Raw genomic sequence first — 12,645 nt, forward strand, 5'->3', positions numbered from 1 at the left:
CTACGGGCGTGTGTCCGCGCGTGCGCACGGAGAGCGAGTTCCCAGGTCGGCACGCGAGTCTCCACGCGGTGAGGGCGACATGGAGGCTTCGGCTTCTAACCCGCCGTCGACCTCACCCGAGACTTCAGCTTCGACTCCAGAGACCCCGCCCGGCCCGGAGCAGCTGGACGAAGAGCAGGTGAGTGGCCCCCGGGCGGGGAGTTCGGAAGCGGGGCGGCCGAGGCCTTGTGAGTCGCGGATTCCGAGAGCGGGCTCCGCGCCGGTGCGGACGCCTTCTGGGCTTAGGGTCGCTCGTTCGCGGTGTCCTCCGCTCTCCCGCTGCCTTAAACAGCCGGCTAGATGCCCGCCTCCTCCAGCCCTGCGGCCTGGCTCTCTTGAGTTGATTTTTTTTTTTTAATGGCCGCTCCGCGCGGTTTTCGGGGTTCTAGTTCCCAGACTAGGGATGAAACCCGTGCCATCTGCAGTGTGAGCTCAGAGTCCTAATCGCCGGACCGCCAGGCGAGTCCCTGATCCTGAATTGGATTTCAGATATACCTTGGGGCCCTGGAGTGAGGCCCACCTGGTTCTGCTGCCCTGCCGTTTGCCTTTTTTGCTTTTGTTTCTGATAATTCATAAATCTCTTGCTACTGCTAAGTCACTTCAGTCGTGTCCAGCTCTGTGTGACCCCATAGACGTCAGGCCACCAGGCTCCCCCGTCCCTGGGATTCTCCAGACAAGAACACTGGAGTGGGTTGCCATTTCCTTCTCCAATGCATGAAAGTGAAAAGTGAAAGTAAGTCGCTCAGTCGTGTCTGACCCTCAGCGACCCCATGGACTGCAGCCTACCAGGCTCCTCGGTCCATGGGATTTTCCAGTACTGGAGTGGGTTGCCATTGCCTTCTCCGATAAATCTCTTAGTTGATTGCAAATGATTAGCGCAGAACACAGAGTAGCCTCCAAGGAGAAGTCCTGGGAGGAGGCGTCGCAGCACAAGCAGCAGTCTGGCAGCTGGTCTCTTAACAAGCCCGAGGGCAGCAGGCTCCTACTGAAACAAGGCCTCCGGCAGTATCCGTCTGCACCAGCTCTCAGCAGCATGGAGACTCGTTGTCCAGCGAGGAGACATCACGCCTCTCGGCTCCAGGGTCCCTTTTTGAGGAGTGGTGGTAAAGAACCCACCTGCCAGTGCAGGAGACATAAGAGACACAGGGTTTGATCTCTGGGTGGGGAAGATCCCCTGGAGAAGGAAATAGCAACCCACTCCAGTGTTCTTTCCTGGAGAATCCCATGGACAGAGGAGCCTGGTGGGTCCATGGGGTTCCAAAGAGTCAGACACCACTAAAGAGACTTAGCACACACAGTTACTGCAGGGGAGTGGGTTATGGTTCTATCAGTTGCTCCTTCTGTCCCACACACATTGCCCATCAAATTTCTCATCTAAAGTAACACTCTCAGTTTATCACTCTGAGACACTTTCAGTGTTACAGCAGGTTTTTAAAAAATATTTATTTGACAGATCTGGGCCTTAGTGGCCTCATGTGGAAACTCTTGGTTGCTGCATGTGGATCTAGCTCCCTGACCAGGGTTGGAACCCAGGCCCCTGAATTGGAAGCACAGAGTCTTAGCCACTGGACCACCAGGGAAACTGCTAGCAGATGTTTTAAAACAATTGATACGGAAGTTCATGCTGGCCCCTGTGACTCCATTTTGAACTGCCTCACAGAGTTTTTGTTGTTCTATCACTAAGTCGTGTCCAACCAGAGCATGCCAGGCTCCTCTGTCCTTCACTATGTCCTGGAGTTTATGTCCACTGAGTCAGTGATGCTATCCAACTGTCTCATCCTCTGCTGCCCCCTTCTCCAAGTTTAACATTGCTTAAATGTTTTAAGTTTTTCACAAGATGAGTAGGTATCAGAACACAAAAGGAATCACCTTATAACAGCAGTACAGTGGGGCAAGAGAAAAGGGAATGTCTCTAAAACAGGCCCAAATTATACCTTGAAAACCACACGACTGGTTTGGCTCCTTCTGGGTATTCTTAAAGGAATGCTTTTTTAAGGTCCTTCCAAGTTTTCCCTTTCAGTTCAGTCGCTCAGTGGTGTCCAACTCTTTGCGACCCCATGAAGCACAGCACACCAGGCCTTCCTGTCCATTGCCAACTCCCAGAGTTTACTCAGTCATGTCCATTGAGTCGGTGATACCATCCAGCCATCTCATCCTCTGTCGTCCCCTTCTCCTGCCTTCGATCTTTTCCAGCATCGGGGTCTTTTCTAGTGAGTCAGTTCTTGGCATCAGGTGGCCAAAGTATTGGAGTTTCAGCTTCAGCATCAGTCCTTCCAATGAATATTCAGGACTGATTTCCTTTAGGATGGACTGCTTTTCCCTTTAACATTCTGATTAGGCTTTGTTAGAAATAAAGCTGCAAATTAGAAAGCTTTATTTTTTGTTAATCTTTATTGGAGTATAGTTGCTTTACAATGTTGTATTAGTTCCTGCTGTACAGCAAGATGAATAAGCTGTATGTATACACATACTCCTGCAGTTTGGCCAAGTTGCTTGATCCTTGGTAACTTCCTCAGATTTAAAAATGGGCTCTGCTCTCCAGGATCAGAGAAGGTGATGCAAACAAAACAAGGGGGCCGGGGGGGCCTGGTGCATGATAGGCACTCAGCAAGTGTGAGACGCAGATGTACTGTGCTTTTATGGGGTTTGCTGCCTTCATTGTTGAGTGCGGGGGAAGCGTGCTCCCACTTAGTGTTTTGTTTTGGCCTTGTGGGGACCTGTGCCTCCTGCAGTGGAAACTCAAGAGTCTTAACCGCTGGACTTCCGGTGGCTGCATTCCTCTGTTTACAAATTACACAATCTTGATGAGTATGGTTGTGGAGATTACCTGTGAAAATAGAAATTGAGCAGGGGCGAATTCTGGGGAGGGGCTAGATTTTGAATTTTGCTAAATTGAATTGAAATTTGACTCACTTGTGTATCTCCACTTTGCAGGTTAAGAAGGCAGTGGAGGCTCTGTTGGCACATTCCAGATCCAGGAAAAACGCAAATGGATTACTTCTGAATGAGAATGAAAATTTCTTTTTAATGGTGGTATTATGGAAAATTCCAAGTAAAGAACTGAGGGTCAGATTGTAAGTTCTTGTTTTCTACTTTTGCTGGTCTTAACTGCTTGGCTGTTTCATGGAACTTTAACAGCTGTCAACTTAGTTTTTGGTGGAAACTTTGTAAACTCAAAATATCTGATCTGAAAACCATCGGATTTAGACATGCTTAAATTTTCTAAAAATTCCATCAGTTTTCTGAATGATTGGTGGATGATTTGACCAAAGCCAGATTCGGTTCTGTTGAATCTGAAAACCTGGTTTTTGAGAGGACAAAAGTTAGAATAAATGAAACAGCTTTCATATTTTCATAGAATCTGTTATCTTTCCATGTCCAACTAGTTCCAAGTTAAAGTTACTGAGGTGCTAAACTCATTCCTATATACAGAGACTATTAAAAATTTGACAGTGAATTCCTTACAGAAAAGAAACCCATGAAGATTACACATTCTTATTGCTAGAACTCTTAGGTCAAAGATGCCAGACTTAGCAAATAAAAATACGGGGGAATTTTTTTATTAGTGTAAGTAGGTCTCATGTAGCATGGGGACATAATTATACTTAAAAAATGATTCAGGTTTAACTGGGTGTCCTATATTCTGTCTGGTAACCTGTCTCTCTGTGGAATCCTTCATTTCCAAAGCTAGCTGCTCTGTTATAGAAAGCAAGATGCGGGGTAGCTTTTCTTTCCCCCATAAGAGTGGAGGATAGGGGTTACGAATAACTGCGATTGGAGATGTTATCCCCAGATGTCCAATGGTTAGGGCTTCACCTTCTAATGCTGGGGGGTGCAAGTTCGATCCCTGATTGGGGAGCTGGGATCCCTCATGCCTGTTGGCCAAAGACGAAAAACAGAAACGTTGTAATAAAGTCATTGAAGACATCTAAAAACAATTTTTTTTTTAAAGAATGATCACAAACTGGGAAGACCCCTGTAACCCTCAGACTCTCTTAACTCATGGCCATGAGCAGCCCTTGCCATGTTGCTTTAGTTCCTGCTTCGCATATCCGGGCGTGCTCTTTGTTTATTCCACACTGTGGCCCTCACATTATCCAGGTTATTTTCCCAACCGCTCACCTCTTGGTGATTTCTGCCACTTGCCGTCTCATTGTCCAAGCCCTGCTGCTGTGGCTTGCTCTCCTCTTAAACTAAGGAAATGTTTCCTCAGGACACACAGACCTAGCGCCCGAGCTAAGCCTTTTTTGCCCTTTTTGAGACTCAGCATAATGCATGTTTGCTGGGGCCTGTGGGTTTGCTCTCTTTTCTGTTTCAGCTCTTAAGAGTTATGATTATGGAGCCCAGAGGTTTCTGCAAGGTAGCGTTCTGAACCAGAACTGCCCTGATGAAACTGGATTATTCTCGTGCTTCATAGTACATGTGTATATACAGTAAATATATAATGATCAGGCCTCCCTAGCGGGCCAGTGGGTAGGATTCCACCTTCCAATGCAGGAGGCATAGGTTTGAACCCTGGAAGGAATTAAAATGCCATGTGTGTTGTGGCCAAATAATAGTTACATTTGTACTATTTTGAGAGTCCTTGATATATTTTAACTCTTAATTGCGTCCCAAATGTTAATGGTATTTCGGTCTGTGGATATTTGTGGTGATTTAGTATTTGAATCTTAACTTTTCTGTACCATTGAAAACTGTGCGTACGTGTGTGCTGTGCTCAGTAGCTTGTTTGTTTAAAAACCATGGATAAAGTTTATTGAAATGATTGGATTTATTGTGTATTCTGTGGGATATAAACATATATATGATCAGTTATAATGCTTTATTCCTTGGTCTGTCTCATGTATTTTGCAGGTCTTTGCCTCATGGTATTCGATCAGATTTAGCAGACGTTTGTTTATTTACCAAAGATGAACCAAATTTAAGCTCTGAACAGACAGAACGTTATTATAAGAAGCTTCTAAACAACCATGGGATCAAAACCATTTCTCAGGTAGGGAGCAGGTTAATATTTTCAAGGCGACTAAAGTCTGGGTTCAGTTGAAGTGATAGGAGGGCCTTCCCTGGCGGTCCGGGGGTTGAGATCCTGTGCTTCCACTGCTGGGGCCTGGGTTTGAGCCCTGGTCAGGAGACTAAGGTCCCTCATGCCTTTTGGCCCTCCCCTGCGCCTGACCCCCCCAAGAAAGAGATTGCAGTTGAAGTGACAAGTAATACATTACCTAGTACATGTTCCTCTCCTGGGAATTTAATTTTTAACTTAATTTACCCATTGGCTTTGGGTAGGGCATATTCCCTCCAGCTTGTAACGAATGATCTGTTGAGGTTGGTTGGCCTAAGATCTCTACATGAGCATCAGTGATGTTTCTGTCTTGAAGATTTTACAGAAGGTTGCTCTGTTAAATTGCTCCTTTCTCCTTCGGGGTGTCCTGGGTTTGCCTCTGGCTCAGCGCTGCTCGCCGTTTCTGTGGTTGGTGGTACAGTGTCTTTAGCCGAGGGTCCCGCTCATTCCTGTGTGTCCCCAGCGGTCAGTCTAGTGCCTGTGCTGTTTTGGACACATTCATGTCCACGCAGCTGTGACTCCAGGGCATTTTAGAATCTAAACACAAATTGTCCCTGTGTTTCTTTTTCTTCTCCAGGTTCTTAGTTTTTTTGTGTTTTTATACTTTCTCTTTTTTCCCCTCTGCTTGCTTTCTCCTTTTTCTTTTTTATCGAAGTATAGTTGGTTTACAATATCGTTTTGTATCTGTTGATCCCGAATTCCTAATTTGTCCCTCCCCTCCCCTCTCCCCTTTGGTAACCATAAGTTTGTTTGCTGTGTCACTGAGTCTGTTTCTATTTTGTATATTCATGTTTTTACATTTTCTTAAATTTTCTAGATTATCCCCTTCCGAACTTTAAAAAAGGAATATAAAGCCTATGAAGCCAAGCTCCGCCTCTTGGGTAGTTTTGACTTCTTCATTACAGATGCCAGAATCAGGCGGCTCTTGCCCTCACATCTGGGGAGGCATTTCTACAACAGAAAGAAGTAAGTTTCTCAGCACTGACCGGACTTGAGTAACGTGATGTTTATGGCTGTTATGTGCTGCAGTAAAGAGCCATTGTGTTGTTCTAGGGTTCCAGTATCTGTAAACCTTCAGTCCAAGACTTTATCTAGAGAGATCAACGACTGCATTGGGGGAACTGTCTTAAACATCTCTAAGAGCGGCTCTTGCAGGTAGGTAAAAGGCGTGAATGTGTGCCTCTGTTTAATTTTGTCTTTAGTAATGGTTTTATTGGGGTTGCAGAGTCGAACACGACTCAATGACTGAACAACAGCAATGGCTGTATAAACATTTATAAGATGGTGTTAATGAAATCAGATTCTTCAGATAAACTAAAATTCATTCCTTAGAAGTATGCAGTTCTCTAGAACAGTGCTGCCCCCTAGAACTTTCCCCAGTGCTGGAGACTGTCTGTGGCTGTGCAGTCTCACAGGAGAATGAGCCACGCATGGGTGCTGAGCTCGTGATGTGGCTGCTGCAGCTGAAGAACCGAATTTCCAACTTCACTTGTTTTTAGCTGAATTTAAAAAGGCATGTTTGCTGACTTTTACTGTATTGGATAGGGCACCTCCAGATGTTCAGGAAAACAGGAGAATAAGACTGATGCTTAGGGAATGTTAGTAGTTCTGGGCTTCTGTGTTGACCAGCATCATTTGTCCTTTAAAGTCAAGGCCCACTTCAGTCTTGCTTTAACTTCTTGAGAAGTGAGTTCTGTATCTCCCCTGTTTTACCAGCCCATCTTATATCTCGGCATGGTCTCATGGAGCTTCTCTTTGCTGGAATGCTGAGCTGGGTGGAATCCCCACACCCACCAAAGACCTTTTAGGACAGTGACTGCATCCCAGCCTTCAGGTGGACAGAGCAGCTCAGCCTTTTTCTTTTTTTTAATTAGACTGAGAAGCAGGTTGAGTTTGAGTGCTTGAAGGGATGGTTAAGTTTGAGTTGTGTGGAGGAACATAATTCAACATCATTTCATAAAACACGTAATCTGATGACTGGGACATCTGTGGTGTAGGGATGAGCGGCTGCCAGTAGGGCAGGGCTGTAGAGCCTTTCCACCCAGAGATACCCCAGAAACCCATGTGGACCCAGTAGTCACATCCATAACAAAACAGGCTCACCAGGGAGGCCAGCCCTCAGCAGTGTCTCCGGGCGAGTTAGAGCAGGGCATGGCTGGGGAGACCGATGGACTCTGGTGTCATCTTCTGCCTGCAGGTGGGAACCCTCCTACTTGGGTGAGTTAAGCAGCTGAGTAGAGTTGATGGGCAGGCTGGATCCCCACTATATATATATATATATATATATATATATATATATATATATATATATATAGGCTGACATAAAAGCAGTGGTCTTTGGCAATCAGTTAGCTTGAGGGTCAGAGGCCTGGTTCAGGGTGTGGTTACAGGTCGGTGCCAGTGGGCACACAGGATGGGCGAGCCCCTTCTTTGGTTTGAGAGAGGTGGGATCACCAGCCCGTGTCACCCTCATTCTGCAGATACCCACCAACAGCCAGCCTGCCTGTCAGCTCCCCTGGCAGGGAGAGTGGGAGCTGGCAGGACCAGGGGACCTGGTGGCTGAGCTGTGGGTGCTTCTGGACTCTCCACTGGCCCGTGGGTGCCCTCTGCTTCAGCTGAGGAGATAGTTTTGCTCTCGGCCAGAATATGCTATTCCACGAGCAGCTGATGCTGCGTCAGGGCAGTGGGGCTATAAAAATAACAAGCGGTCCTCCTGGGAGTGGGTCCTTTCCAGAGCAGCCATCGGGGGTTATCACCCTCAGCAAAGCTTGAGGGCTGGCTCGGGGACCTGTGTTCTCTAGAATGCAGGTAGAATTTCCTGTGGCCCTCCCCACTGACCCTCCCAACCTCACACAATTATGTGCCAGCTCCTCAGTCACTTCTTATTTTGATGGCAGGGCTATAGTTACTTCACAAAGTTGTGCTAGTTTCTGCTATACAGTGAAGCGAATCAGCCATACATATACACGTACTCCTTCCCTCCTGGATTTCCCTCCCATCTAGGTCACCAGAGAGCAGTGGCTAATCACCTCTTGATATTTCAGGAGGAAGGTGTTTCTTCTAGAACAGGAAAGATGATCATTTTCTCTTAAAATAAATGGAGGACCTGAAGATCTTAGAGTTTCTACCCTAAAAAAAAAGTTTGAGTTGTGTACTTCTGTTTGTCATGTACCAGCCTATGCTTTATTTTGAGAAGCAAGTTACATTTTCACATCTCTGTGTCGGATGCTTTTCCAGCACTATCCGCATCGGTCACACGGGGATGCCGATTCAGCACATCGTTGAAAATGTCGTTGCTGTTGCGAAAAGTCTCTCGCAGAAACTGCCAGAGGTACGGTCTTGCAGATGTCTCGCAGTCAGTCCTTCATATTAAAGAAGCAAAACCCGCACTGGTGATGTTGCTCTTCTCTCTGTTTTAGAAGTGGGAGAGCGTGAAGCTCTTGTTCGTGAAGACTGAGCGGTCGGTTTCCCTGCCTGTCTTCTCTTCCTTTGTCAGCAGTCAGGGTGAAGCCAAGGGACTGCGCACACGAGACCTGTTGAAAAAGGTTAGTAGAAGTTCATATCCTGGACAGGCTTCATCATGTCTATAAGCACAGCCCAAGAAGAGAGAACAGAGGTTCAGAAGAACCTGCAGGAGAGGCTGAGAGGAAGAGGAAACCCAAAATCTAGGCTGTCGAGTACTTGGTTTTTTGTGGGCAAAATGTAAGACTGCTTGAGGCTGACATGCCTCTTGCTTCTGGTGTGTGGGTTTTAAGTACTGCTGGTACTGTTGTGAAAAGTGGCAGGAGAGAAAGTGGACCCTTTTGTTATTGGTTGGACCAGTCTCCTAGTTGATTCAGTCTTTCTCCAGCCCTGTTCATCCATGTGTCCAGTGAGTGGTTTTTTGGTTTGTTTGTTTACATGCCTGAACAGCAATGTCCAGTATATAAGGTAAGCTACACACATCCTCCTGTATTCTTTAAATCATCTTTAGGTTATAATACTGAACGCAGTGTGAACGCTATGTAAAGAGTTGCCAGAGTGCAGTAAATTTAAGTTTTGCTGTTTTGAACTTTGGGGATCCCGCCCCCGAATATTTTTGATTCACATCTGGTTGAGTCTGTAGATATGGAACCCTGCGTGTATGGAAGACCAGCTGTTTCACAACACATACTGTACAGTTCCGAATTATTCATAACTCGACCTATAGACGAAGTTGACTTCCACACAGCCGGTGACCACACGCTTCACATACCCAGGTTCTGGATAGAATTCACCACATAAAATGCATCTTTAGCTGTGGAGTTGGGTTTCAAGTGGTGGCAGTGGGGCTCGTTTGCTTGGATCTTGTGCAGGTCTAGGCCCTTTCAGGAGCTGACGAAAGACCTGACTACACATGCTAAGAAGATTCGACCTTTAAAATTACACTTGGTTCTTTTTGGAGGTATCAAAGAAAAGCCGGAAGAAGACAGAAAGAGCTCTTAAAAGACAGCAGGAGAAGAAAGAAAAGAAGCTTCTGAAGCAGGCTGCAAAGGCCAAACCTGCCCCAACAACCGATGCAGTGGCCCCCAAAACTGGGGGCGTTCCAACCCAGGACCCTGCACCCCAGGAGGAAACCGGTGGGGTGAGCGCCCTTCCTAAAGCACAAGATGATTCTGAAGATGAAATCCCATTGCTGGTGCCATTGAAGGAAACTCCAGCTGCAGGAAGCACCAAGGTATTTTCATTAATATTGGTTCCCGTTGTGGATGGGTTCTGGGGCCCACGTGTGCCGGCAGGCACTGCTGAGGGACGGGGAGTGCTACACCTGGGAGGCAGCTCTTGTAGAAATTTGTGAAGCAAGGGATGAAAAATACCAGGGTGAGCCCCAAGAACCTCTGACTGAGTCTGCCCCCCTCTTTAAATATTGGAGTGACCTGTAGTCAGCCAAGGCTTTCTTCATGTACCTTGGAATCAAGGGAGACTCAGCCATATTAATAATGCTAATAATTCAACCATGTTGCCTGTGGTTTTGAAGAGCAGATTCCGTTTGCGAAGGTGAGTCCTCAGTCACCACATAATTGATCTCAGAAAACTTACCTGAGGGGAAACTTGGGTGCTGGGTCCTGCCTCTAACACCTTTGTAAACACTCGGCCCTGCGTGGCTCTTAACAGAATTCTGACTTCATGGGTTTCAGAGGAGGTAGTTTAAAGGAACTGAGTTTTATTTTGGGGTGCTTTGTTAATGTTTTCATTCAGAGTATCCATCCAGCTATTGGGGAGAGACCTCAGAGTCAGAAGGGAGCAGTGGGTCCTTTTTAAGAGATTGGAGGGTGGCCCTCGCCATACGTCTGGGAGACTCACAGCCTCTCTGGGCATAGCCCGTCAGGGTTGTCCCATGGCTGTCACTGCATTTTACCTATTAGGTATATTTTCGTAACAGTAATCCTTAAAATCCTTCAAATTCTGTTGAAATTCTTTGAACAGAATTATAATTTTCCTCTGTTAGTGAAAATATTCCTTTTAAAGTATCCCCACAGTGCTATTGAGATTTTTTTAATACACTTGAAATTAATGTTGATGATTAGTATGTTTACTGTAAGCAGTATAATTGTTTCTAGAAGTAAGCTGTATTTGTTTTAACGTGACTGGAAGGTGATATGCTGGAGGGGAAAGCATCGCTGCCGGGGTTATACGATTCAAGAGTATTCAAGTGTCAGCAGTTCCCTGGAGGTCCAGTGGTTGGACTCGGCGCTTTCACTGCCATGGTCCCGGGTTTGATCCCTGGTCAGGGAACTAAGATCCCATAAGCTGTGCAGCATGGTTGGAAAAGAGTGTAGAAGTGTGTGTGCCTTTTGAACCACCTAGGAAATTTGGGGAAAGATACGAAAGTTTCATCATATTTTTAATGTTTTTCAAAATTTCCGTCTGTTGTTTTATATTGTCAGAAACAAAGTCCTTTTGGTGGTTTTGTCTATATTGTCTCTCTGTGTGGGACACAATCCATTGCTGGAATGTTGTCCTCAGATCATCTAGGGTGTTTGGAAAATCCAGGCGTCCCAGCCTGGAGTACAGTCCCCACTTTTTTCTAACACGCCCCACAGTTGGTTTTAACTGGATAACCAGCCAACCAACCTGGTTTTCAGCAGGGTAACCCACTGCCCTAACACACATATAGGGAATTTACTCCTGGGGGTGAAGAAAAGTCAGGATGAGGTCACAGGTCTCCCTGCTGTGCTCCCAACGTGTGCTTCCCGGAGCCCTTAGCCCCAGCCATAGGAAAAGATGGTTTTCCACTGATTGCACCAAGAAAATGCTAGGGTCCTTTTCTACAGTCATTAATAATGAAATGCAGCTAGCTGTCTTTCAAAACGTTTGCAAGGCAGAAGGAAAAGCCGTTCCTTACAATTTGTGCTGCAGTGTGCCTTTTAGGGGTTCTCTAAATTTTAAGAACAGAAGCTCTTTTGGTTACATTGTTAGTAGTCTGGCCCATATTCACTCCCCTTTTTCTTTTTCTTAGATACAAAAAGCTGCAATAGGAAAGAAGTCTCTGAAAAAGAGTCCTGGTCCCAACACAGCTCGTGGGAAGAAGAGAAAGGCCTCCCCAGCCCTGGAGACCCCAATAGCTGCGGAGCCCAAGACCCCAGGGAGAGGCCCAGGGAAGAAGGCCAGAGTCAAAGAAGAGGTGGAGAAAGAAAGAAACTCTTCCCTGGGGAAAAAAGACCCAAGACAGACTCCCAAAAAGCCAGAGGCCAAGTTCTTCACCACTGCTAGTAGCTCTGTGAAAAAAGCCCCCCGTACCCTGACACAGCGACCCAAAAAACCCAAAGTACCCCAGTCAACCTAAAATCAGAGACTCAACCAGCAGGAAACTCAGCTATCCGAAGAGCTTGTAAAAAAAAATACCTGGGTTCTGACTCTGACCCCTGCTGCAACCTCAGAGTGAGGCCTACCTGGACTTCAGTATATTTTTTAATACCTCCGCAAGTAATTCTGATAAATATTCATGGGTGTATGAGAACCAGTGGTTGGAAGTAGGTCCATTTATTTTGTTGTTCTTCTGTGTATTTGCTAATGTAATAGAGGGAAAGTATAGTGCTTCTTCGTGGTTGTGTTTTTTATTATTAAAGTGTCACATTTGTTTCACGATATACTGTTGGCATTCCAGATCTTGTCGGTGTTTTACTTGAATAAAGCCTATGAGATAATTCTTGACTTCATCTGCTTTCAACCATTTGTTCACTTGACAGCTCCATTACAGTAATTTGTGCAGACGTATCCAGAGCTTGTCTGCAGGCCACTGGTGGACTTAAATGCGAATCAGCCATGGAACTGGTGACCAACTCCAGTTTCATGGCCCCCATGCCGAGATGGATCTTGGAAAAGACCCTTGAATCAGAAATAAAATAATTGATTCCATGGCCCAAGGTTCCAGATCACCAAATTAGCATGAATTTGTTGAGGGAAATTAACTATCATCAGTTAGAGAAGCCCTGGATCCAATCCTGCACATTGGAGGCGAGAAAATACTTATTTCCCATAGCCTTTCCTTATTCCTCCAGATTACTCCTCACCCTACATAGACTTAC

The 12,645-nt window shown here is 46.0% G+C and overlaps 1 protein-coding gene across 1 annotated transcript; it reads left to right on the forward strand.

Annotated features, from left to right (window-relative positions):
* The first annotated feature begins 6 nt into the window (after window positions 1–6).
* Window positions 7–12,271, forward strand: RSL1D1 (ribosomal L1 domain containing 1). Its single transcript, XM_070362646.1, has 9 exons — window positions 7–178; window positions 2,974–3,113; window positions 4,894–5,032; window positions 5,916–6,064; window positions 6,152–6,253; window positions 8,336–8,429; window positions 8,518–8,643; window positions 9,522–9,794; window positions 11,577–12,271. Exons 1-9 carry the CDS (start codon window positions 80–82, stop codon window positions 11,901–11,903), a joined length of 1,449 nt encoding a protein of 482 aa, XP_070218747.1. The 5' UTR covers window positions 7–79; the 3' UTR covers window positions 11,904–12,271.
* The last annotated feature ends 374 nt before the right edge of the window (window positions 12,272–12,645 follow it).

This window comes from Bos mutus, chromosome 25 (genome assembly GCF_027580195.1).
Source record: "Bos mutus isolate GX-2022 chromosome 25, NWIPB_WYAK_1.1, whole genome shotgun sequence".
In the NCBI taxonomy this organism is placed as follows: domain Eukaryota; kingdom Metazoa; phylum Chordata; class Mammalia; order Artiodactyla; family Bovidae; genus Bos; species Bos mutus.

Bases quoted from the DNA above. Each gene is read 5' to 3' on its own strand.
- RSL1D1 (XM_070362646.1), top strand. From the start codon at position 80: ATGGAGGCTTCGGCTTCTAACCCGCCGTCGACCTCACCCGAGACTTCA. The intron at 5,033-5,915 runs GTAGGGAGCAGG...TAAATTTTCTAG, and splicing joins GGATCAAAACCATTTCTCAG to ATTATCCCCTTCCGAACTTT. The intron at 8,430-8,517 runs GTACGGTCTTGC...TCTCTGTTTTAG, and splicing joins TCTCGCAGAAACTGCCAGAG to AAGTGGGAGAGCGTGAAGCT.